The sequence below is a fragment of the Acomys russatus genome, chromosome 6 (genome assembly GCF_903995435.1).
Source record: "Acomys russatus chromosome 6, mAcoRus1.1, whole genome shotgun sequence".
Classification (NCBI taxonomy): Eukaryota; Metazoa; Chordata; class Mammalia; order Rodentia; family Muridae; genus Acomys; species Acomys russatus.
Genome location: NC_067142.1, coordinates 58,849,769 through 58,876,919, shown reverse-complemented (window position 1 = coordinate 58,876,919; position 27,151 = coordinate 58,849,769). Strand labels below are relative to the sequence as shown.

Here is a 27,151-nt window from a genome sequence, read left to right as displayed (position 1 = left end):
GTCCTTGCTTTATACGCTTAAGCTTGCACTTATCCCAACTGGATTAGCAATATTTTTCTGTCCATCCCTACTCAATTGTTCTAAGTAACTTTGTAAAATAAAACAAGAGCCAGAATAAAAGTATGTTCCCACCACTTAACTCTACTTGACATATGAAAATAAATATCCAAGTAAGACTAACATCAGGCTTAAAAAGAAGGCCGATCTGCACATGGTGGCGCCTGCGCGTCTCAGCTACTCCTGAGGCTTAATTGGAAAGACCACTTGAGCCCAGGAATTCTTTCTTTGATCAAAAAGAAAAAGGCTGTAGGGTGTGGTGGCGCATACTTTTAACCCCAGCACTGGAAGGCAGAGGCCAGGAACTCTACATGAGGTTCAGGCCAGTCTGGGGTTACATAGTGAGACCCTGTCTCAAAAACAAAACAAAACAAAACAACGAAGACCCCCAAAATAAGCTCAGACTCTGTCAGTCTGAGGAAGGGCGGCATTTGTATGGACTAAGATGGCCCCTTTCTGCTCCTTCTGAGCCATTGTCTTTACACTATTTTTTGGCAACTGCCTTCCCACCCAAAAATGGGTTTAGATTGACTCACATTCTTATTACCTCTCACAGAAAAGTAAAACTGACTCCAATAATATTCCTATGTGAAAACACAAAATTTGATTAATAGTACAGTCCCAATTTAGGAAACACTGACTCAGTACAGCTAAGAACATCTGACATTTGTTTTCAACATTGAAAAAACTTCTTGCATACTTTTTAACCATAACATATATACAAGATGTAAATACAAGTCTGTCTGGGCTACAGTGCTGACACAGAACAGGTGTAAGTTGCAAGGAGAGATGTCACACTCTTCACGTCTGATCCTCACCCTGTGCATGTGTACACATTTACAGGGTAGCCACACGCTGGACAGAACAGAAAGGTGTCGATTTCTGCAATCAAAATGCTAACATTACTTTCTAACCCAGAACCCAGGAAAGAACTGTCATGATAGTCTACAGGCACACTGCCACAGGCACCTCTGTACCTGATGTGTGTTACATCTCCATTTTAAACAATGTTCCGTCATCAATACTGGACCTTCCTTTAATCTGTAAGTTTCCCAGTTTATAAACGTTTGGGACAATTTCCAGTGAGTTTTGTGAGAACCAAGGAATCAAAAGACCACAGGTACCACGGGGTTATGATGGAGGAGGGGCCCCCTCATCACAAGCTGCTGAGGGAAGAGGCTCCTGTTAACACACAGACAACAAGGGAGCTTGAGGCATGGAGCAGTGACCTGATTTCACTGGGCATCAACTAACGTTAGCAAAGCTACTTGAATTTTTCTGTTGATCTTCATTGCTGTTAAATAATGATAGTTTTGATGATGGTAAAACTTCATTTTTTCAAGTGCAGGATGATCTGAGCTGAATGAGAAAAAGAACGATTAAGGAGGGAACGAAGGCAGGCCTGGCATCAATCTGAACAACTATTTCTTTTCTGGTTTGTTTGCTTGTTAGGTTTTTTTCCCAGACAGGTTCTTACTATATAGCCCGGGCTGGTCCAAACACACCATGAAGCCCAAGATGGCTTCAAAATCAAGGCAACTTTTCTACTTCAGTGTTCACAGAGCAGGGGTTGCTGAGGAGAGCCAGGTGAATGCCCATATTTCCAGCATTTCACACTAATGTTATTTTAAGGTCTCAGGATTATGTAAGATCAAAAAAGAAAAAATGATAAACTGTGTGTGAAGTCATCACTGCTGCAAAATTCTCAAAAAAAAATCTGTCACATGCCAACAGGATTTCCTTGGTAGCAATAAATTTAAATACAAACAACTGCACATACCCATAGTTACATAACCTATTTTTTTATAGTTAATGTTTTAAAAATAATTTTATAATTCTATTTTTAATAATTGTTTCTTTTAAAGTGGCATATTTATCACTGCCCGGCTAGCTCAGTCGGTAAAGCATGAGACTCTTAAAGTGGCATACTTTATTATAAAGAAGTATTGAAAATACGGAGTCTTTTTAAGAAAAAAAAAAAAAAAAAAACTTAACCTACTAGACATTGAATGAGACTAAGAGTTCCGTACCAACTAAGGGAGTGCTGCTGACTTGTAGGCCCAGTCACAGTTCAAACACAAGACACGCATACACTGGCCAGCTGCTGGGACTGAGAACACTCCTTGACCATCTGTTTTAAAGGCTTTATCATCTAGTCAGACACTCTGCACATGAACTGATGAACACAGTCAAGAGGCCAGAGCCAGCTTTCCATAATATTCAAGAAGCTGTAAACCCCAGCAGTTATATTTAGACCTTGCAACTGTCTGGGTTATCACTTAATCTTGCTTCCATCTCACAAATTTCTTTCCAGTTTAAGCATTTTGGTCTGTTAGTATTAACTGCTGTAGAAGTAAACAAAGGGAAATCCAATCTGTTTCATATATTTTGAATCGAAATGATCACAGATGTAATATCTATTATACAGAACCACTGTTATCCCACCTCCACTTAAATATTGACCATCCTGTGAGCTCTATCTCTAACTTAAGATGTGCATGTGAAAAGTTCCTGCAGCCTCTGATTTTGCCTTTTTCTCTTTCACATCAGGATGCAGTTTCACTTTGACTTGTTTAAACAGTATTAAGGGGCTGGTACAATGAGCACATCTTGTAAGAGCAGGCCGGGGTCAGCATCTGTTGCTGAGTGATCATATACAGATCACCTAAGCTCCTGACAGTTGGCTACTCTCTGCCACTGGCTGTTTGAACACGTGACTGTGCAGCATCTCTCTCCCCAAGAGTGTCAGAGAACACAAATGTATGACATTTGAAGCACAAGACTGTGCTAACTTCAGCACTTCTGGCACAGGGCTGGTTAAAATTAAGGAGGGAAAACTACTAACAAAGATTAAGTCAAGGAAAAAAATTACCTGCAGATTTCACTTACATCAGAATTAGTCCCTTTTTATTGTAGGTTAACTGACAGCCAACTGGACCAAGACTGGGAGCTACGTGTTGCTCATTTTCAAACACTCCAATGATATTCTCCAATAATTTTATTATCTCCAGTTTTATGGTACCATGATATGCTTTTTACACTGTTTAAATTTCCCATTTTCAAAATGAAAATACCAAAAAAAATTACCACATATTCCCTTATACAGTCAGAATAGATTTACTGGAATGTTTTCAGGTATAGTTGAAGGCAGAACCGTTTACATTGCTTAGCATTTGTTAATCCATAAATGTGGAAATTGCCCGCAAAGCAACTGCACTATGAAAAGAATGATATTCTTGCAAATACTGGTGGGGTGGTTCTGTATCTTTTTCAGCATAAGAGTTAGAACTCTCCACAGGCTTCCTGACCACCAGCCTGATCCTCACTTTGATGCAATAAATGTTTTTTTTTTGTTTTGTTTTGTTTTTTCGAGACAGGGTTTCTCTGTGTAGCCTTGGCCATCCTGGACTCACTTTGTAGACCAGGCTGGCCTCGAACTCACAGCGATCCGCCTGCCTCTGCCTCCCGAGTGCTGGGATTAAAGGCGTGCGCCACCACGCCCGGCTCTCAATAAATGTTTTTAATGCCACTAAAACACAAGTATGGGATACTGTCATCAGTGTTGAACTATATATATTAATAACAAACTGGCAAGTATCTAGTTTCAAATTAGATCCTTGGAATAAAGCAAAATAGAATTATTTTTTCTTTACATACAGTTATTCAAAACACATTTGTTAGTTGGGAAGATGATTAGATATTCTCAACGCTCCAATTTGAAGTGGTACTTGCCTTTTAGTTTCTTGAAAAAGAAAGTTTGAAAATTATATACATAGGTTTCGTTTAAATTATGCAGCAATCTTTAAACATTATCGTCCCAGATCTTGTTTAATGAGGATCTCTGTCATCAAATCAAGTACGGTATTTCACAACTATAAGAACTGTAAGAGAAAAAAGTAAAACAAAACAAAAAACAAGACCAAAAAAAAAAAAAAAAAAAAAAAAAAAAGAAAAGAAAAAAAAAAGAATGCATCAAAATCAGAACCATATCACAGCTAGGTTAGAAGCACAATTCTTAAGCGTAGGTTTCGGCCACTTTTAAGAAGGAGAGCAGAAGGCCAACCTCTGATCTGAAATAACAACTATGAAATAAGAAATGCAAAAACATCATAAAACAACCTGAGTATCTAACACTGGCCTCTTGAGCAAATAAGCCATGGCAAAACAGTAGCCCATAGCTTCTAAAACACTATTTCCATATGTAATGATGTGGAAAATGATGCATAAACTATGTATTAGAAAACATCTGACATTGTCTCAGCTTTGGAAAATCATGCTTACATATCAACAGGAAAAGACAAAACACACAGTAGTTGTAGTGATAGCAGTTATCACTGTGCTGAGAATATAGTTGAATTTTATAGTCCCTTTTATTCACATCTGTATTTTGAATGGTGTCCACCATTTATGATAGGTTCTTGTTATTTGAGATAATTACATTCTACAAATTTATCATGAAAACTGAGCTGGTGAATACTGAACCACTACTCCTAGGGAAAAATACAGGGTAAAATTCTCATGAGCCTCTGGCTACTACACTTTAGTCAATAAATTAATACATAATCTTGTTTATATGTGTTTCTATTAAAAGACATCTTGTTTAATAGGTATCATTAATTTAAAAAATTACTGTGACAGCAAGGCCAGCAGCACTGTAGCTCATCCCTGAACACAGCACCGGTCCACATATTTTCTGTTAAGGTATATCACAGCCTGCTGACACTCAGTCATGGGGACAGCACTGCTAGACTATCCTTGAGGTCCACTTCAAACCACGAAGTCAACAAAAATATGGACCACACAGTCTATGAAAAGACACTGGGTATGCAATGAAAACTGAAATAAAAAGGCAGTCCTCCATTTGACCTGAGGTGGAAACCTGTCCATCAAAGGAGTCAAAATTCTTGCTCTGAATGCATCTGCACATGACCATGGAAGTAACACGAGCATTAACATGGGGTTACAAATACACTTCAGCCAATAAACAAATACACAAAACCCAGGTAATGACACTGGATTGTATTTCTTTGTAACATTTCCTTTTAAGTTCAAAAAACAGTCTTATAATTTTCACTTTGTTGAGACCCTTTCTAATTCTTCATAAAATCTCTGTACATAAGAGACCTTGAAGAAAGGTACTTACAAAACTATATTTTGGTCTTAAGTGTAACAGATACCAGATTTAGCCTTTGAAAAGGAGCTGGCCCTGTGCTGTGTCTAGGGTGTGCCTGAGCAGCCGGAGAGGGAGTGTCCTTTGCGAGTCTAAAAGGATACAGATACAGACTCCTCACAGAAATGTACTCACGCACACACACACAGAAGTTCGTACATTTGAAAAGCATTTTTCAGAGAGTGAGAGACTCTAGGTAAAGGATGCCTCCTTATCAAGCCATATGTCATTATTCAGTGCTGACATTACATACACTAGGCCAACTGAAATGAAAATGGTCTTAAAATAAAACCCAGCCAGAGGCCAGCCTGAGCTACACAGTGGCATATAGGGCAGCCTGGGCTACATAGTGAGACTATGTCTTGGGGGAAAAAAAAAATCAAGACCAAATCAAACCCCAAGCCTTACAAAACACAATACCCAAGAAACAATGATGCAATGAATACTTACTGATAATCATTAGCAAAAGGATGGCTGCAGCCAAAGCCATGATGGCTTTTATCTACAACACACAGAGAGACAAATGAGAGTTGACTTGTTAATAAAGACAAGACCATCTGTTCTGCTGTTTACTATACTGTACCATCTCATCATTAAACAGGCACACTCCCTGAGGGGTTCCCAACTTACTGATCCTCACATGAGATGGCTGTTTTGTATTCTTGTAAGCAGCCCCACTCAAGCCTTCTTGGGGCTAGGCCTACTTCTCATGTGAGATACAAACTGAACTTTCAGCAACTCTGCTAAGGACTGGATGAAAACACAGGCGGCCAGTCCTGTGTTGTTTATGTAAATGGTCCTGTCTTATCTGGGAGCTATGTTTCTTATAAACGTGCCCTCACCCCATGGATGCCTGAAATCATGGATCACACCAAATCCTCTATGTGCAGTTTTCCCTGTAAAGGCAACCTATGATAATAAATTGACAAATTACATGAAAGAGACTAATAACAAATAACAAAATGAAACAGGTGTATAGTAAGGCAAAATAAACTTGGTTTTTCTCTTCCAAGAGCCAAGACAAACTGGAGGTTTCCCCAACTGCGGCTCACTGTGGAAAGCCAACAATATGAAACACAAAACCAGAAACAGGGGTCTGTTATCTATACGGCAGCAGGCTTCCCGGGGACCATTACATATATGGCAGCAGGCTTCCTGGGGACCGTTACATATATGACAGCAGGCTTCCCGGGGAACATTACATATATGGCAGCAGGCTTTCCGGGGACCGTTACATATATGACAGCAGGCTTCACGGGGACCGTTACATATATGACAGCAGGCTTCACAGGGACCGTTACATATATGGCAGCAGGCTTCACGGGGACCATTACAAATATGACAACAGGCTTCACGGGGACCGTTACATATATGGCAGTAGGCTTCACGGGGACCGTTACATATGTGGCAGCAGGCTTCACGGGGACCGTTACATATATGACAGCAGGTTTCAGAGCAGTTTTCTCCATATACATGAGAACACTGTTAGCTGTTTTCGCACAGTGATTTTACTCCTCCACAGTGTTTCAGTCTCCACTTTACGGACTATACTTTAGATCCTCTATGAATTATTACACTGACGTAACTCACGAGTGTGTGGTGTCAGCTTGAAGTGAGGGAGGGAAGCCTCAAGATCACTCCTTGGTCAACTGCTCGACATTTTAAGCTCACATTATCTTTCTACATAAATTGCCACAGTCACCATTCCATCATTTTTAATGCATGCATTTTATAAACTAATTTTATTTCCTTGATGAATCAAAAGCTTGCTTTCATCAAACATTTTCATTTAATTAAAAATGGCTGACTCAGGGGCTAGAGAGATGGCTCAGTGGTTAAGAGCACTGTCTGCTCTTCCAGAGGTCCTGAGTTCAATTCCCAGCAACCACATTGTGGCTCACAACCATCTATAGTGAAATCTAATGCCCTCTTCTTGTGTGCAGGTCTATATGCAAGCACAATACTGTATACATAATAAATAGATAAATCTTAGGGAAAACAATGGCTGACGCAGCCAGGCATGTTCATGCCTTTAATCCCAACACTTGGGAGGCAAAGGCAGGTGGATCTCTGTGAGTGCAAGGCTAGCCTGGTTTACATAGTGAATTCAGGCCATCCAGTCTTCTTTAAAAAAAATACTCAAAAAAAAAATTAATATTGCTACTGCATCAGTGCATAAGAGTATGCTACACAGTGAGAGTGTAAAGTCCAGTGAGCGCCTCCAAGCTTCAGAGTGGCTGCTCTAACTGTATAGAAGGTCAGCGAGGTGAGCTGGCTAATTTCAGTGTGTGATGCTTTTTAATTCCAAGACTTTCATAATAAGGTTCACTTCAATTTTTTAAAAATTTCTTTAATATTATAAAGAAATGATTCATTCTAATGACAATCATAAATAGAAACAGGAATTAATTAAATATTTTAAAAATAGAATAACTGCTAATACTTCATGACAGTATAGCTATGATACCAACATGTGACCCAAGGGATAGATAAAAGGCTTTGCAATATGGATATAAAAGTTTATGTCTATAATTATGATAACTTAAGAATGTAAAAATAGTTTTGAACCTGGGTTTACATAATACTGAAAAGTACTCCAATTCTTTATTTAACCTGAAAATATTTTTTAAATCATATGGAATTTAAGAGTAACTTTATAGCTGGGCGTAGTAGCATATGCCTATAATCCCAGCACTCAGGGAGTCAGAGGCAGGCGGATCTCTGTGAGTTCAAGGCCAGCCTGTTCTACAAAATGAGTCCAGACTAGCCAGGGCTACACAGAGAAACCCTGTCTCAACAAAACAAAACAAAACAAAATCCAAAGAACAGAAGAGTGCAACCCACTGTGCATATGATGGATTGTCAGCAGAACTGCTCAGAAGGACAGCACGTGCTTGTCACAGCGCGTCCAGGTGTGGGCCACTGGGCATGTGGGCGCTGCCATGGTGATGAAGCTCCCTTTCAGGCACTGCTTGGCTTCTTTAGTCATCAGTCCCTGACTGAGGAACTCTTCCAATAAGCACGGCAGTTACCGTTTGTCCTCACAGAGCTCAGAGACTAGCTGCCTCTCGTCACTCTTTTCCCTGCCTTGCCCCACATTTACTTACTTTGCATCCACGCCACCACATTTGCCTTCGAAGCTGTTTGGATCTGTTGCTGAAAGCGGTTGCATTATCCGATAAGCTCTCTATATCACACAGAGGGTGGAGAGAAGGATTAAATGACATAGCAGGAATCTTTTATCTAGTCAACAAAGGTAAAAAACCATCAATTTATACTTCTTAAAATCTGTTCCCATGAATTCTGTTAGTCTACATTGGAGAAAGAAAAGAAAGCAAAACAAAGTGGAAGGTCAGTTTGTTCAACCAATCCCACCCCGACTCCCATGCCTGCTCTAGATTTTGAGAACTATCCTAGGGCCTCAATCCTTATATGCAAACTTCTGGTAAGAAAACAGAGTTCAAAAATAAGAATAGTCAAGCAATGCAAATGGACACGGAGTCTGATGGCCTGAAGTTGGTACACAAGGACGCATGTGATAGAAAGAGAGGGCCAAGTCCCTAGCCTCCATATGTTCATCACGTATGTGTGTGTGTGCTCCAGCACATGCACGTGCACACAAATCAATATAATGGAAGTGTTAAGATAGGAGGGGCTGGGCTGCTGCTCATGGGCAGATCCTGATAGTACAAACCAGATTCCAGCACCAGAAACAGAACAAGTACTTTGGCACATCTCTAGCAAAAATTTGCACACAGAGAAAATTAAATTTTAGAAAACGGGGATAAGGGATTTTGAGTGAGAAAAATAAGCAATAAGGCAAGATTTTGGTCAGGCAAGTCTATCACGAATGCATCTGGCATGTAGCCACTCACCATCCAAACAGCATAAATGGCTAATACGTGCCAAAAACCATTAGAGGCTCAAAGACTAACAACTGCCTGTAAACAAAAGTGGCAACATTTCCAGAGAAAGCATAAATCATTATTCAAACAATATGTGAGGGCCAACTATGTCCTAGGACTCATCACAGACATAGAGACTGACATCTGTCAGTAAAGAAAGACTACCTAATTACCAGAGAAGACCTACAATAAAAATATTAGGGAAATTTGAAAGGACCACTAAACAGATTAGAGTTTAACATCTTGACATCATAAGAAACATAATGCACAGCAATATAACAGGACAAGAGAAAAAAGGGATTTAGCCTTTCGGCAATGAAGCTTTAAATTCTCCAGTCTTAACTGAGTAAGAAGTAAACAATACAGGAAGACCATTTGTGTTAATGGGCAGAAACTAACCCATAAAAATCAGTCTTAACTTCCTAAGCCAGGATTCCTAAACATGGACGAGACAAACGGAAGGCACACATTAGCTACACACACTCACAAGACCAAGAAATACGGGAAGGGGCCGTACCTGATTTGTCCTGTAGCTCATCCAGTCTCTCTCCTCTTTCAATTACCTTTGTAATATTTTCTTGCATTACATCAATAACTTCATCCACCTGATTCTGAACACTAGTTTGAAAAGAGATAAAATTTATTCTTCTTTTAGGAATACCCACACTTTTAGAACTTTTACTAGATGTGGCAAATTCTTAGAACTATGGCTTACCATTAAACTGTAAAATAAACATTGGGCTACTATTTCTGGGTCTGAGTACCCAAGTAATTAAGTCGCATTTAACTGAAAGCTTATTTTCTGTCTTGATTCTGTCTTTGATGTATCTCATAGGCAAACTAAACATTGATAGAATGCTCAGTGTGACTGTAAAGCTCTATTTCCTTTTCGATAGACTGTTGAAACAGCAGGTAAACCTGACAGCCACAACCCACCTTCCTTTGCAATGCATTCCAACCAGAAGATTGCCAAGGCATTTGGTCAGGTTTACTGGAGGCTGCTAGTGGAAAACACTTCAGGGTTTCCACAATGGAAACATACAGCGCACCTTTTGAGACACTGGATACCCGGTGGATGTAATTCTTCATTGCTCATTAGCTTTCTCTTAAACATAAGCAACATAACATAACCCAGAACACTCAGGACTATTTGGAAATGCCCACAAATAGGCAAAAATTAAAAAAAAAAAAAACAAAAAACAAAAAACCAACGTGACGGGGACCTCTTGTAATCCAACTCAGACTAAAATAACCTGAGAGATAGTCAAATGGTCCCCAACTGCCTACTGTCACTTAGGAACTACCTCCCATGAAAAGACCTCCCATGAAAAGACAGAAATGCTTGACTGAATGCCTAGCACTTCTCTGATGCTCTAATCACAGGCAAGAACCTATAGGCAAGAACCTATCTTAAATTACTTTATATATCTCAACAAGGAAATATCTAAAAAGATAAAGGAAGTGAACTTTTGGTCCTTATAACTCAAAAAATGTTTAAAACACAATGATTAGCAACTGTATACACACAAAACACACATATATTTAAGTAAATAAGAATGTGCACTTGTGTGTGTGTGTGTGTGTGTGTGTGAGAGAGAGAGAGAGAGAGAGAGAGAGAGAGAGAGAGAGAGAGAGAGAGAAAGAGAGAGAGAGAGAGATCATCATCTGCGCTTTAAAAAAAATCCTAATACACATCTTTTCTCTGTCCTCTGTCTTTCACTATTCCCTACAAATTACTCCAGAGTTAGAAAAAGAAGGGTCACATGCAATTGTGAAAAAGACATCTATCCTTTATTTGAGCTAATCAAAGTGGGTGCTTTCAAAACAAGGTGACGATTTAGAGGCAGTACCGTCACATTTTAGAAGCAAGAACTGTGCCTGGTGACCTCATTTTCTGTTAGACCTCTGTTAGAGACATGCATACGCATGAATTATCCACAGCCTGCAGGATTCATCACAGTTTCCCAGTGCGCTCCCTCCACACATTATTTTACCGAAGGCTTTAAGACTGACTAACTCAACCAAGCAGGGATATACACAAACAGATCTGACACGGCTGCTGAATCTCCAAGAGATGTCTTACTGCAAATCCCAATCATCTAAGAAAAGGGCTAAAGATGGCTATCCTACTAAAGTGCATGGCATAAAAATTTATGCAATTATTCATGTGTACAACTAACATAGTAACTCTAGAGCTAAAAAACAACCCACTCATATTTTTTTTTCACTTAGGGTCTGAGTATAAAGTGAGAGCACCTGCAGATTTACCTATAGCCAGCTTATGCAGAGTATTTTAAAATCTTTGTGCTGAATAAGTGAGCCATTTGAGCATGGCTTCTGTAGAGATGACCTAGTGACTAGAGAGCTATAAAGCAATGCCAGTAAAGCCCTGTAGCCTTTAAAAAGGAAACCAAGTCTATGCTCACAACAAACGCTGGTAAGAATGCAGGGGAAGGTGAACCCTTATATACTGCTGGTGGGAATGTAATTAATCTAGTCAACACAGAAATCAATGTGGAAATCCCTGAAAGAAATTAAAAACAATCACAGGAATGCTGGTGTCCACCTGTAACCTAGTACTTGAAGGGTAGAGCCAGGAGGATCAGGAGTTCAGGGCTGTCCTCAGCTTTATGGTGGGTCTGAGCAAGCCTTGACGTGTCCAAGTAGTCATTTGTATCTTACACAAATGCTGACTGGCAGCACAGAAATGCTACCCACAATCAGATAGATTAGAGTTGTTATGGATGTCAATATGTCATACTACACATGGTTTTAAAATTAAACCAAAAGGCTGAAGAAATAATTATGTGTCCAAATTGCTGTAAGCAAAAGACTCCATGGGTAAAGGCAGATTAGAGCAAAAGCTACCCGATGAAATAGGTTTTGTTCTGACATCTCCATCACAGTGTACTTGGAGCATATCTATGCCCGCACTAACTGTTCTCACCCGCTCTCTGTGCCTCTTCTCTTTCCACACCCTCCTACATTTGTGTCCTTTTCCCCTCCCTCACCAGACTCTACACATGAGGGAAGACATGCGGCACTTGTCTTTAGGGGGCTAGATGATTTCACTAAACACAATAATCTCCAGTTCCTCCCATTTTCCTGTAAAGAATGTAATTTGTTCTTCTTGACAGCTGAATAAAAATTCATTTGCAGCCAGGCATGGTAGTGCACGCCTTTAAGCATAGCACCTAGGAGGAAGAGGCAGGAGGATCTCTGTGGGTGAGGCCAGCCTGGTCTAGAGTAGTTCCAGGACAGCCAGAGTTACATGGAGAAACCACAAGCCAGCTGAGGTGAGATCTTAATGTAGTCTTCATTTGCATTTCCCTGACAGTTGAAGATAGCATATATCCCTTTCATGGATTTCCTGGCTATTTGCTTCTTCACAAGTGTTCTTTATTTACTAGATTTTCTGCTCTTTTGTTATTCTGCTCTTTATTTAATGCGGATACTCATCCACCACTGGGCGAGTAGCTGACATATTTTCTCCCATTGTGTAAGCTTTCTCTTCACCCTGCTCTTTACAGCCTTTTAGTTTAACACAATGCTATTAGTCTGGTCTTGCTCTGCACACGCTTCCTCTGGTTTTCTCTAGTAGTTCTGAAGTTTTGGGTCTTACACCAAGGTCTTTAGACCCATGTTTTGAATTGACTTTTGGGCATAGTGGGAGAAAGGGATCTAGTTTCAGTCTCCCCAGGTGGGTATCAGCCGCCCCCCCAACCCTGGCCCCCAAGCATCACTTACTAAGGAGGCAGCCATTTCTCTAATGCATGTTTTGATACCTTTATTAGGAATGGAATGGCTGTGACTGTGTAGGGTTATTTTCTGAGACTTCTATTCCAATTGTGGTTGTTTCATGTCAGTACTATGGTGTTCCTATTGCTATGGCTCTGTAGTACAATTTGCAATCATGAATTCTGATGTCTTATACACTAGTTAACTAAAGATGTGAAAGACCTCTATGTTGAAAACTCCAAAGCACAGAAGAGTTGGGAAGAACACCAAATAAAAAGACTTCCCACGTTCACAGATTATTTGCCTAAGCAGCCCTATTACAAAAAGCTATCTATAGATCGAGTACAAATCCCATCAAAATCCCAATGCCATTCTTCATAAAAATAGAAAAAATTAAATTCATATGGAAATAAAGAAGCTAAACATCCAAAGCAAATTTGAGGGGTAAAGAATGAATGGGGGGGGGGGTGGCTGGGAAGTGCAGCTGAAGAGATGGCTCTACAGTTAAGAGCATCTGTCACTTTTTGCAGAGGACCCAGGTTTGGTTCCCAGCACCAACATGGTGGCTCACAACCATCCTACCTTCAGCTCTGTTCTAAGCTCTGCAGGCACTATGCATGCATGCAGGGTATACACATTCATGCCGGCAAAACACTCACACACATAAAATTAATATATATTTAAGGTAAAAATAATAAAAGTCAATATTTAAAACTGTTAAAGAAGTGAGTTGGGCAGAGCACAGGAGACAGTGGACTCATCTAGAGAACATGTTAGAGGAAGGGCTATCTCACGAGCTCAGGGAATCTGACGTGGCTGAAAGAGCTGGGGACAGCAAAGCGAAGACGATTTAGGTTTATAGGCTACACAGCTAAGTGGCACAAAACCCAGCTTTGCTTATAAAAATAATAGCCAGATCTGTCCACAGGTGCTGCAGTCTGACAGCTGTGGTCCACACAAAACCCTGAGCATCATGTAAACAAATGAGTATCTAGAAACTCACTGCTTAATTTTATCATTTCTAGGTCCAAATCGTGGTCCAGATGGTCCCCGTCTGAAAATAAAACAGACAGCGTACATTAGTAATGACAGTATCGCACAACTATGAAAACAAGAAACACATCTATGTGTGCAATCAAGCCGGTGAATGCTACACAAGCACGCATCTACTTCACGATATCTACCATGGCCATGATCTAATTCTTCCAGTGTTAAAACTTCTGAGAAGGGACAGATTACGTAATTGTAATCTTTTTGTTTTGTTTGTTTTTTACTTTTGTTTTTCCAGATAGGGTTTCCTCTGTGTAGCCTTGGCTGTCCTAGAACTCGCTCTGTGAAACAGGGTGGCCTCGAACTCATGTAGATCCCTTGCCTCTGCCTCGCAAATGCTAGAACTAAAGGTGTGCACCACTGCCACACGGCACACAATGTTGATCTTCAGAGAGACTTTTTCCTCTACACATTAAACTCTGAAATGTCATCGCAACTAAACTGTAAGTGATTCTGATACCTTTGTGGTCAATTCTAAAACCAAAAAATGAAATTCACCTTACATTTATTTAAATCATTAAGAAATCTGAAGTACATCTTTTGAATGCCTTTCTTACAGATGCCCACAGTGAGAGGAAAATGCAAGAGCACAAGGAAGTATTTAGCAGTTTTTTAAAAAAAAGATTTATTTATTATTTATATAGTATTCTGTTTACACATGTGCCTGCAGGCCAGAAGCGGGCACCGGATCTCAGTATAGATGGTTGTGAGCCACCATGTAGTTGCTGGGAATTGAACTCAGGACCTTTGGAAGAACACTCAGTACTCTTAACCTCTGAGCCATCTCTCCAGGCCCGTATTTAACAGTCTTAAGTTATTACTATTATCTCTTGTTATAGTCAAGTGTCTAACACATTGATCCATTCACTTCAGTGTTCTAGGAATGAGAACTTCAGGATACTCTGATGAATATTTTTGTGAAAATATGGAATAAGGTATAAACCACAAAACTAAAAAAAAAAAAAAGTCCTACTTAATTTTTAGACATGCAACTCTCTAAAGGAAGTGAAAATATGCATTTCTAAGAAGTTAAGTTTACAGGGAAAAAAATCAAACTATTCATTAAAAGAATATCATTTATAAATATGAAAACGTCACTTTGCCTTAACTTCTGTAAGCTTTTCCCTTCTGTCTGCAGAACTCCTGCTAAGCACTGGAGTTCTGGACCAGCATCCTACCGCAGATGACAGGTCAAGGCACAATATGTCACTCTCTGAGCCAGATGATGTAAATACATCAAGAGAAAAGCATGAAGAAGCGGTCATTAACTAAGGACGTGGCAGCGAGGTAGTTACCTAAAAATCATTACACTAAAGCCGACCCAAAACCTGGGCAAGGTGTTGCATGCCTTTAATCACAGCACTTTGGAGGCAGAGGTAGGCAAATGGAGGCCAGCCTGGGCTACACAGTGAGTTCCAGGACAGCTGGGGCTACACAGAGAAACCCTGTCTCAAAAAAACAAAAAACAAAAAACAAATAAAACCCCCAAAAAACAAACAAAAACAACAAGTCAAACAAAACATTTTAACTATGCATTAACTACAGAAAATTATTTCTCTACTTCATCTCACATTGCCATGCATTTCTTGGGTTAGATTCCTAGCCTTCAACACTCTCCATGGGGTTCATTCTCATTTTTCATTTTTAGATTTTGTTGTTTTGTGTGTGTGTGTGTGTGTGTGTGTGTGTGTGTGTGTGTGTGTGTGTTTTCATTTTTAGATTTTGAACAGTTAGGGTCAAGCAGCTGAAACTACAGACATAGTTACCACACTCAGGTACAATATATTTTCACATTTTTTTTTAAAATTAACAACAAACAGAGAAAGAAACAACAAGAAAAATAAAAACAAACAGGAGACTTCAGAGGAACAGGGGTTGGAAGCAGAAGGGACCATGTCCACCTCAGTGTCTGTGAGATGCAAATCTTGGTGCCAGAGGGCACAATTATGGTCTGTGACAAGCAGCTCCTGAGTAGGAAGGGGTAAACTGAGCTCTCTTCTATCACTGCCATGACAGACACTGGCCCTGGATTGGGTCCTAAGATAGGCTGAGAAGGGCTTTCCTCCTGTTGGCCTTAGGAGGTGCTTGGATGCTCCCTTGGCAGCCTTCTCTGTATAGACTATTCAAGATGAGCGTCCAGGCCCCGGCCACACACTCCTGGAGTGGGCAGGAAGAGCCTGCTGAGTAATGAGGCCTTAGCTACTCTGGAACTTAGTTCAGTGGTAGTATGAAAACCTTTATTGGGGTCATACTGAGACACCAAGGACAAAGCACAGGCTTGGTTGGCCCTTCAGCTGTGAACTTCTAGGGCCCTGAGAAAAACACTGTATCTGGGGACCTTACTAGTCACCCTGGATGGGCTTACTAGAAGATTTGAACCAGGAGATAGAGGCTCCAAGTGCTGGATGTATGGGATGTTCATCACAACTTACGGAATATACGGTCTGGAGCCATGGCTGGTGCCTCTTCACTACAGGTTTCAAGTAAGACTTAGTGAAGAGGGCTGGAGAGATGGCTCAGAGGTTAAGAGCACTGCCTGCTCTTCCAAAGGTCCTGAGTTCAATTCCCAGCAACCACATGGTGGCTCACAGCCATCTATAATGAGATCTGGTGCCTTCTTCTGGTGTGCAGGTGTACATGCAGGCAGAACAATGTATACATAATAAATAAATAAATCTTAAAAAAAAAAAAAAAAAAAAAAAAAGACTTGGTGAAGAACCATCCAAGGACCAGGATGAAGCATCCTTTAAAGTATCAATGAACAAGCGGGTGAATTCCAAATTAACCTCTTTTAGTAGGTCCTCAGATGGCAAATGTACCTTGTGCAGTATGTATCTCTACACTGGCTTGGCCAGAAGCCACCTGCAGCAAAGTTGTCCTTCCTGACATTATAGGCACATACCTAGACTTGCATGAGCAGTTGTTCTGATAGAACTACAGCAAGGTGCCAAGGTAACTCAGTAGGGAAGAATAAGTTTTTCATTAAATGGTTATGTGATCAGATGGTATACACCACAAAAAATTTCTTCATCCTTTTTTCAGCAATGTATAAAATTTAAGTGAAAATATCTAAAGGGTCTAAATTCAAAAGCCTAAACTAAAAGTTCCTATAAGAAAACATAAATTAAATCTACTATAGTGACATTATTTCTTCAATATACTATTTATGATTATAAGAAATAATGAGCAGCCGGGCGATAGTGGTGCACACCTTTAGTTCCAGCACTTGGGAGACTGAAGCAGGTGGATCTCTATGAGTTGGAGTGAGTCCAGGATAGCCAGGGTCACACAGAGAAACCGTCTCATAAAAGCAAAAAAGCAAAAAAAGAAAAAAAGAAATGAAAGAAAAGAAAAAAATAATGAGGAAATTAAAAGAGAGAGAGGGAGGAGAGGGAGAAGGAAAGGGAAAGAAAGAGGGAGAAAAACAGACAGAAATAGGCAAACAGATACATGGTTAGCACATATCTATAATCCCAGAGTTTGGAGAACAGAGGCGAGGTGACAGTTGAGTTTGAGGCCAGCCTGGCCTACAGAGTGAGACCCTGTTAGAAGGAGAGAAGGGAGGGAAGATATGTAAAAAAAAAATTGATTTTGGGCTGGAGAGATGGCTCAGAGGTTAAGAACACTGACTGCTCTTCCAGAGGTCCTGAGTTCAATTCCCAGCAACCACATGGTGGCTCACAACCATTTATAATTTGATTTGGTGCCCTCTTCTGCCCTGCAGATGTACATGCAGATAGAGTGCTATATACATAATAATAAACAAATAAATCTTTAAAAAAAAATTGATTTCAATTAAATCAAAGCTTTAGTTGTGGTGTGACCGCTTTGGAAGGTAGATGTGAACGTGCACCAGCCTTCACATGCAGGGATTTGCCCAAGAGAAACTAAGGCATCTGTTCTCATAAACACTTGCACACAAACATTCACAGCAGTTCTACATGTTTTAGTAAAAAACTAGAAACCACTAAAACATCTATACACAAGTGAATGGGTGAATGTGTATTGTATTCACACAGCGAAATGCCATTCAGAAAAATGGCCTACACATCCATAGATAGATCTTAAAATAAGCAGGTTAAGCAAATGAAGGGCAGTTTAAAAAAAAAAAAAAAAGGTGTGTGTAAGGGGTAGTATATGGCTTCGTTTATATGAAACTCTAGGAAACAGAAATTGTAATGACGGAAAGCAATATAGCCTGAGAGCACAACAGCTTATCAGGCTGCAAGGAAAACTCTAGGGTAGCAGTTGTGCTCTTTCTCTATTCTGATGATACTGTAGAGATTTATTTTAGCACATGTCAAAACTCATTTGGATACTAGCTATATGCACTTTCTTGTATGTTAAATACAACCAAAAAATAACTTACAGGAAAAAGTCCTCTTCTTCATCTGAATCATCTTCCAAAAGATTTCTCTGTCAAGAAATGAAAAAGACTTGAGTTTTTAGATACAGAGGAATTACAAAATGTCATAGAAGAACAAAGAAACAAGTCTCCATTGCTGACACTTTTAAAAACAAGCTTCTAGAAAGAGAAGTGTAAGTTACAGCTAGAAGAAATGGGACAGTGTTCACTTACCCTCCAGAGAAAATGCTTTCAGTCCAGAACCTGCCTCCACTGAACTGTGGAGTCCGAGGACTGCCCAAGGAGGAGAAGAACAGAGGAACCTTTGCCTCTGTTCTCAGAACACACACACACACACACACACACACACACACACACACACACACACACACAAATAAATAAATAAATAAATAAAGTCATTGGGAATAATAAATTAATAAAAATGTACCATAAAAGAAATCTCTATGAGAACTTAAAATTCTCCTGCTAAAGCTCAGAGGCCGAATGTGCAAGTGGAAGGCAAGAAGGTAAAAGTGTATTAATATGCTCACCTTGGTGAGGAGTGAAGGCAGGAAGGGGGTGAAAAAAGTAAAGCAAGGGGGACAAAACAGTAAACTAGTGAAAGTGGGTAACTTTTGGTGTGTTGAAAACAGAGATTTAAATATCACTGTTAAAACACTTAGTTAATATTTTAAAAACAGAGGGAAGACGAAGAGAGGGACTAATTTCACCAAACTGCCTAGGGGTCCCAGGGAAAGGTAAATAATAAATAAATGAGGGAAAGTAAGTAATGAATAAATAAGGGAAAATAACCAATCTGGAAAAAGTGTAAGGGGAAACAAAAGAAGTGAATATATATATGATAGTTGTATATCTATGTAAAATAATGACCTCCAAATTTTCCAGATAATGTCTCTTTACTACAACAAAATTGTATGGTTCCTTAATTCACGCTAAGTTTGACTTTCAACAATTCGTTCTGTGTGAATATTTTTATCACTTTTTTCAGGCTTCATCTTACTTGAAATTCAATTTAGTATTAAAAGCTATCTAGTAAAACCACCTTATTAAATGTTACTAAATGTGCACTGAAATGTTCAATTAAGCAAATGTTTAAGACAGATACTCTGACTGTTTTGAAATTTGTTATGAATTGTAAAGCAAAAGTCATTTCATAGTATTTCAGAGACGTAGTCTCAAATGTTCTTGGTCCAGTGTATCAGTAGAATTTACAATACAAATAAAGTTCGCTTAAATTAAAAAAAGAAAAAAGAAAAAAAGAAAAAAAGAAAAAGGTGATCCTGAGAAAAATGCCATGCAGACATTTCAAATAGTGATGGGACAGAAAGTGACAGGGTGACTACATGAGATTTACATTGTCAGGAAAAATCATTCTGAAGAGATGAAATTTAAACTGAAGTTCAAATGATAATGAAGAGTAAGCCAAAAATTGGGAACAGGGTGTTCACGCCCACAGGAGAATGGCTGGCACAGAAAAAGTCCAGTGGTATTTCTTATCATAGGAAGTCAGTGACCCTACTACAACCAAGATCCCATATGACTAGAGAGCCACAAAGTCTAGCCAATGATTTTCCCAAGAAATTCACCTAAAATAAATTTCAAATAAAGAATAAGGTGGGGTGTGGAGAAAAAGATATACTGGTAAGTTCAAACATAAAGAATATTAGTAATCTAAAAACAAACTTTAAAGCACTGTAATAAATAACCAAGTAAGACTTTTTGTAAGGCAATTATAAAATGCACCATCTACCAAGCAGACTTAACAATCAAAAATACTTAAAAATGGTCAGTGTTCATATTCTGATGATATAATTTGAAATTTATACAACAAAGGTCGTATCAAATTAAAAGCCAAGTGAGTATATCCTGGTAAGTAGAGATTTAAAGTCCATCCCAGCTATCCATGATTCACTGAACAGATCAATATTCACTGAACAGGCATGAGTGTTAGGGATCCATATAAAGACCATATAATGGTACCATTCTCACCCAGCAGGAAGAGTGTAAGTGTGACGAGGATGTGCTTACACACCACTGCTGGGAATTTAAAGCTGTACACCCACTCTGGAAAACAAGTCTGAGACCTCTCCAAAGGCTAAGCAAAGCTGCTATAATACCTAGTAATTCTGCTTCTAAATACATGCCCAAAACAGTGAAAACAGAGCTGGACAGATGGCTCAGGCATTAAAGGGTAGGCTCACAACCAGAATGTAGGAATGAAAACATGTTTTTAAAAATGTGTACGTTAGTATTCACTCAACAGTATTCAGAATAGCGAACCTATGGGGGTAGGGTGGGGACAGGCATCCCAAATGTCTATCAACTAATGAACAAATAACTAAATGTGGTACACCACACCCACATGATGGAATATTATTCAGCAATAAAAAGGGACACAAAGGGTCTAAGTTAGAACACAGAGGTTAAGAACTCTTCCACAAGAGCCAGGATCAATTCCCCATACCTACATGGTGGCTCATAATCATCTGTAACTTCTGTTTCAGAGGAGCTAAAGCCCTCTTCTGGCCTTCTGGCCAAAAGTTCACAAGTTTTGAAGACACTGAGGCAAAGAAGCCAATTACAATGAGATAGACATGATTTCATTTACATAAAATGTTCAGAATAAGTCAAACTCTAGAGTCTTAGTTGCCTGTGGCTAAAGGAATGAAGGGAATGTGGATGACTGGGAGAGAGGACAGGGCTTCTGTCAGGTGTACTGATACGTCCTAAAACTGTGTAGTGGTTGCCTAACTTGGTGAAAATAACCAAAATCCACTGAACTGTATATAGCTAATTTAAATGGCCATAAAACCTGAAAATATTTCTGTGATTTCTCCCCATGTTTTCTCTTCTTCTTCTTCTTCTTCTTCTTCTTTTTTTTTTAAAAACATGGTATAATATTTATTGTAGAAGCATGGGGGAGAGAAGAAAGGGGGCACCCCAGCACCCCAGAAGGGGAGAGAGAGAGAGAGAGAGAGAGAGTGCTCCCCATCTTTCTACCTAGGTACTGATCATAAAAGCATTCCCTGACCTACCCTGTTACCCTGTTTGATGATAGGTCTTAAGACCCCCATTCCACATTTCTGTCCCATATCCAGCAAAAAGAAGCACAGAAGCCAAGAAGCGGGGACCGTTTCTCTTCCTTCTCCTTTCTCTACACTATTAGACCACGCCCTTTTGTCCAATCATATTCCTATGTAATTGGCTATGCTTCATTAAACCTCAGCATGAAAACAGGCCAATTCATCCTGCTTTTAGGGTTTTCAATCTGAAGGTTCGCATGTCACATAAAACAAAACTATGATCAAATAAATATGTTCTATTTCTCCTCTGTTAACCTTTCTCTTATTGTGGGGCATCAGGTGTGACCCTGCAGGGTGAACAGGAAAGGACTGCCCCCTTTTCTGCTCCGCACATTTCAGATGTCCTCCTACATTTACAGGGAATGAAACTTACATTATGATTCTCTTCTTGTTGTTCACTTTGTTTCTGCATATTTACTGACAGTGTAAGTTGGTATCTCAAATGTTTTCTATTTATTTATTTATTTATTTACTTATTTATTCACTTTACATCCTGACCCAAGCCTCTCTCCCTCCTCCCTTCCCAGTCCCGCCCTCATACCCTCTCCCCCAAATCCTTCTCCCTTCCAGTCTCAGAGAACGGGAGGCCCCCCATGGGTACCAACCCTGGCACATCAAATCATAGCAGGACTGAGTGCATCCTCTCCCATCAAAGCCAGATAAGGCAGCCCAGCCAGGGGAAAGGGATCCCAAGGCAGGCAGCCAACACTCCCCTCCACCCCCAGTCCCACTACAATTGTTAGGAGACCCACATGATGACCAAGCTGCACATCTGTAAAGCTTAAGGTTCTAAACTTACCCTTTCACTTTTCACAGACCCAGTGACATCATCATCATTAAGGTGGCGCTTGAACTTGGGAGGCATACTTTCCACTCACAAATACTCTTCAATTTCCCAAAAGAATAAGTATTCACCGCCTTAAAGAAGAAAGCAAATTTCATCATCTGGGAAACTTTGAGGGATAAGCTAAAGTGCCTAGCACTGTACAAGGACTGAGTCTCCTTACTTTTAACTTTAAATACTTACTCTTGCTCTATTCCACTGACTACAGTCTATATGCTATGCCTTAGTTTGCAAGAAGAAGTTAAAATCACAATAAAAATGAATGATATTCCCCTAAGAAACATGTAGAGAAAATAGGTAAATCTGGAACTTTGTAACATGAAAAAACTGTCAAAGAGGAAGAAAATGGAAATAATCCCTAAATATTGCAAAAGTTTTATGATTTAACTTGAGAGGGAGGAAACAGTGGCATACTTTTAGTTGCTGAACTTTTAGTTAGTTGCTTAAGCAATGATTCAGTTCCTCATCTATAAAGCAGGGATTCCCAGGATTCTGCATGAAGTTAGGTGGTCACAGGAGATAACATATATGAAAACATTCATAAACTATATACACATATATACATATATGTATGTATACTTATATGCATATCTGCTCATTCACAAGGTACAAATATGCACAAATGTTTTTTTGTTTTTGTTTTTTAGAGACAGGGTCTCTCTGTGTTAGCCTTGGCTGTCCTGGACTAGCTTTGTAGACCAGGCTGGCCTTGAACTCACAGCGATCCACCTGTCTCTTCCTCCTGAGTGCTGGGATTAAAGGCGTGCGCCACCACGCTTGGCACACACAAATGATTTTACAAATGTGTATAGACACACACACACACACACACACACACGTTCTCTTTCTGCCTTGCTTTTTTTTCCTGATATGTGGATCCTAAAAGCCCCATACCCACGAGTGATAAATGTGAGGGTTTTTATGCTAATGTGACTGACAGGTGTCTGGTGGTCTATACGCAGCTTCAGAATGGAGGCTGTCACTGGAAAAAACACTCCACTCACCCAACCTCTGGAGAAGGTAGAGGGCTAAAGGTTGAAGTGATCCCCAATAGCTGCTGTTGAGTCTACTAGTCCCACAAAGAAAGTCTCCACAAAAATCCAAGAGGTCAGGATCCCGCAGCGCTTTGTGGCATAAACACATAACTTTCATAGAGGGTGGACACCTGGAGGGGCCAGGGGAACTCTGGGCTCTTCCTATCCGTTGCATGTATCCCATTTGATAATTCATCTGCACCCTTCACAACAGCGTTTATAATAAACTGGAAAACTTAAATAAAGCATCTCCCTCAATTCTGTGAGCCACTCTAGCTAATTAACTGAAACCACCAAAGGCACTATGGTCATCTCAACTTATAGCCAAGCGGGTATAATAACTTGAGGCTTGGCACCTGAAGTTGGGGGACAGTTGTGACTATTTCCTAGTAGACAGTGGTAGACACAAACTAAGAACACTTTCAGCTGGTGTCTCCTGCAGATGCTCCTGTAAAATTTCTTGCTTTCTGAGGGAAAACGCCCTCCTTACATTCTAGGTTCACAGACATTTTCTGAGAGAAAATGGGCTTTTTCATATATGAAAACAAAGGTCAAACAAAGCTGGTTTTCTTTGCTGGGCAACCACCTCACAGCCTTTAATATGCTAACATACATTGTGTTTCCAGGAAATATTTGAGTATGCAACGTAACCAAAGATTTCTAGAGAAGTAGCTGTTACATAAATATGAATTTTCAGTATTTTGGAGCAGATGATAGCCTACGAAAAATCGTAAAAATCTAAGATATTTAGTATGCACTGGACACATACGTGCATCTTCAGTAACACCGATGCATTCTTAGCATTTAGTGTCATACATGCATTTTCTTTTTTATTCTTGACATTCCTTTCAAGTAAGCATTAAGAAAAATTGATAAAATAAATAATTAACAAGCCACTCAAACAGATCAGTAAGTGGTTATGCATTATCAGTTTTAATATTTATACATTCAGTTGTCTTCCTGTTACACAACTCTGTTCTAGGAACACATTCTTTCTTATAACAACCTACCATTTTCTCTCTCTCTATTAAAAAAAAAATCCTTGAAGTTTTTTGTTTTTTTTTTTTTTTTTGAGAGAAACCGGAATCAAACCAGCAGCGTCACCACTTGTGGCATAAACTACTAGCCATCCATGTCTGAGTGACAGCTCTAGGGTTTCTTCTGTCCACATTATTTATCTAGAATCATCTGGCCCATTTGATTCCCTACGTCCTCATTTCAGAATTAATTTCACACAGAAATGTTTCGGAATGCACTGCAAAAAAATTGACAAAGCAAGAACTGAAGAAAACAAGCTTTTAATTGTATCTGGACTTTATATATTTTAAACCTCGACAGCCCTCGCCCTCCCCCCCCATCCCCCAGAACAGGTACTCCAACTGACCTTAGCCAACAGAGGGTCACATAAACTTACATAACATCTTTACAAGACCTAACACTAAAACTTAATGAGGAATAAACCTCTTATTCAAGTTCTAAAATCCAAGTTAGCAGTTTGAGGAAGGAAGCAAGCTCGTGCCAAACAAACAAAGCCATCAGCAAACCAGCAGACAGATAAATGAGCTACCTTTGATACACTACCCGCAACTAATGATATTCGTAGGGAAAAAAAAAAGTACCGGAAATAAACTGTGCTCAGAAATTAGGGTTGACTGCTTTCTGCCTACAGTTCCTCTACCAAAAATACTCTTGTTAAAGTGTCTACTAGTAAGAGCCACGGTGATGTCTTTCCATGTAGAGGACCAAACACTACTCGGCTCACTCAAGTGTCAACAACGCAAGACTCTTACGTGTACTTCATCACTCGCTTAAATCTTCCGTTGTGCGTTCTCTGTTTTGTGACTTTACACGTAATAAACTTCTAACCTGTTGTTTAATCTATGTTGGCTTTTTTACTTTACAAAAACAATCTCGGTGTATTTCCCTTCACTAAAAGCTCCGATCTGGCTGGGATTTCCTTTTCTCAGCCTCCATTCCCTTTCCGGTTCTTCTTCCTCATTTCTCATCTGCAGTCTTGGCTGGTGACAGTTTCACGCCAAATCGTGACCGGGAATCGTACACGCAAAACCTGTTACGTGTAAGGATTCGCCCCGACCCTTGGTCATTCTCAACACAGTGGAGTTTGCGCGCTTTCTCCGAAGCCCGGTGGAAGGACCTCAGACAGTCTCCCGGCAGGTTCCCCGGCTCTCTTCCCCGACGCCTCACCAGGCCCCGCACCCCGACATCTGCTCGGTTCCCTGGCCCCCTCGGAACAGCTCTTCAGCCCTAGAGGGCAACTCGAGCCCAAAGCTCCTCGGCCGCCCAGCCGCACCCCAGTCCTCGCGCCCCTTCCTCACGGCACCCCGGGCCCCAGCCTTCCCCACTCGCGACCCGGTCCTCGCGCAGGCCGGCTCCCGAGCCCCAGCGGACGTTGGGGGCGGCGGGCAGGGGCGTCGCCGGGCTTCCTTCCTCCCCACGCGCGCCGGGGCGGGATACCTGAGGCTCCGAAGGAGCTTCCCGCAGCGGTCCCGTCCGGCAGCGCTGGGCGGGCGGGGGAGGGAGCGGGAAGCTGAGGGAGGAGGGTAGGAGGGGGCAGACCCAGGGCGCAGACCTGCCACCGCTCCGCTCTGCGGCAGCGCCCCCGCTCATCGAGGGACTCGGCGCTCCGCCGCCTGGCTCTGGGCGGAGGGGGCGGGCTCAGGCCGCGGAGATCGAGCCGCTCGGCACTCCGAGGCCTGACAAGGGCGCCTAGGGGCGGGCCCAGGAAACGGAGGGGGACTGGATCAGGCCGTGGAAGAGACTGAGCTGGTCGAGCGCTGGGGCTGGCTGTTCTCTAACCCTGGAGAATCCCCAGTGGACGTGACGTTCAGATCCGATGAATGAACACGTGGGTCGTACATGGCATGAGTAGGGAACACGTAGAAGTGTGAAGGGGTGACTGACTGGGTTGCCCGTCGGTCAGAGGTGTTTCTTTGCGGGCAGTCTGAGGAAGCTGAGTACAAGGGCAAATGTTTGATGAAAGATCTATTTGATGCCTTTAACATCATTGGTTAGGCTTGAACGTTGGTAACGGTTTCTTATTTCATTTCCTTTGGTTGTAGTTTAAAATGGCAGGACCCACACAGGGATTCAGGTGGGAAATTAACCTTGCACTGCCATTCTGCCAGTATATTCATCTCTTCCCGGTTCTCTGTTCTCTGCTTGGCATATTTATTTAAACTTGCAAATCTAGTGTCTCCAGACTTACTCCAAAAACATAGAGCTTTGTGTTTATTTTACCTTTTTATTCATTTGCCTAGATATCTTTCAAACTTAATGGTTGTGAGTCCTTTGTTGATAGTGTTTTAACTGTGGGGATAATGTTGCCTGGTATTTTATAGACACATCAAAATAAGAAAGAATGTTCAAGTTCGAGGCCAGCCTGGTCTACAAAGTGAGTCCAGGATGGCCAAGGCTACACAGAGAAACCCTGTCTCGAAAAACCAAAAAAAAAAAAAAAAAAAAAAAAAGAAAGAATGTTCAGGAACAAGAGAACGAACAGGAGAAGGAAAATTCCCGGGAAAACCCCTCTATCAGCTGCTCTAGTGTAGGGGTGACGTTGGACTCAACCCTTTAGAGTCCACCCCTGCACAACGTGGTTGCCTTGGACTGAAATGGAAGCGTCTTTGTCTCTGGCAGGGCTTGATGGTGAGATTATCACAGAGTTCTTAGTATTTCTCTCTTCACTTGATGTTTTTTTAAAGATTTATTATTGTATGTGTGTGAGTGTTTTGGCTGTATGCATGCATGTTACCAAGTATGTGCCTGGTGCTCTTGAAGGTCAGATGAGGGCGTCAGATCCCCAGGGACTGTAGTTACAGAGTGGCGTAAGCTGCCGTGTGGGTACTGGGTATTGAACCCGGGTCCTCTGCAAGAACAATAATTG

The 27,151-nt window shown here is 40.7% G+C and overlaps 1 protein-coding gene across 4 annotated transcripts; it reads right to left on the bottom strand.

The window, feature by feature from the left end:
• Positions 1–428: 428 nt before the first annotated feature.
• Positions 429–25,865, bottom strand: Vamp4 (vesicle associated membrane protein 4). 4 transcript variants are annotated; one of them, XR_007830788.1, is made up of 9 exons: positions 25,723–25,865; positions 22,169–22,287; positions 18,290–18,336; positions 13,874–13,924; positions 9,650–9,750; positions 8,335–8,414; positions 5,678–5,729; positions 3,790–3,938; positions 429–1,416 (listed from the first exon to the last, which is right to left on the bottom strand). XR_007830788.1 is itself a non-coding variant. In XM_051147702.1 (8 exons), exons 2-8 carry the CDS (start codon positions 22,232–22,234, stop codon positions 1,388–1,390), a joined length of 426 nt encoding a protein of 141 aa, XP_051003659.1. In that variant the 5' UTR covers positions 22,235–22,287; positions 25,723–25,865; the 3' UTR covers positions 429–1,387. The 4 variants fall into 4 exon arrangements, 2 of the variants coding, with proteins under 2 accessions (XP_051003659.1, XP_051003660.1); XR_007830789.1 differs by lacking the exon at positions 25,723–25,865 and adding an exon at positions 25,114–25,390; XM_051147702.1 differs by lacking the exon at positions 3,790–3,938.
• Positions 25,866–27,151: the final 1,286 nt, after the last annotated feature.

What these genes read in the sequence shown, in the direction of transcription:
- Vamp4 (XM_051147702.1), bottom strand. Translation starts at nt 22,234, where the DNA reads ATGCCTCCCAAGTTCAAGCGCCACCTTAATGATGATGATGTCACTGGG. An exon ending in GAAGAAGAGGACTTTTTCCT is followed by an intron (nt 13,925 to 18,289) that starts GTAAGTTATTTT and finishes TTTTATTTTCAG; the next exon opens with ACGGGGACCATCTGGACCAC. An exon ending in TGAGCTACAGGACAAATCAG is followed by an intron (nt 8,415 to 9,649) that starts GTACGGCCCCTT and finishes TGTGTGATATAG; the next exon opens with AGAGCTTATCGGATAATGCA.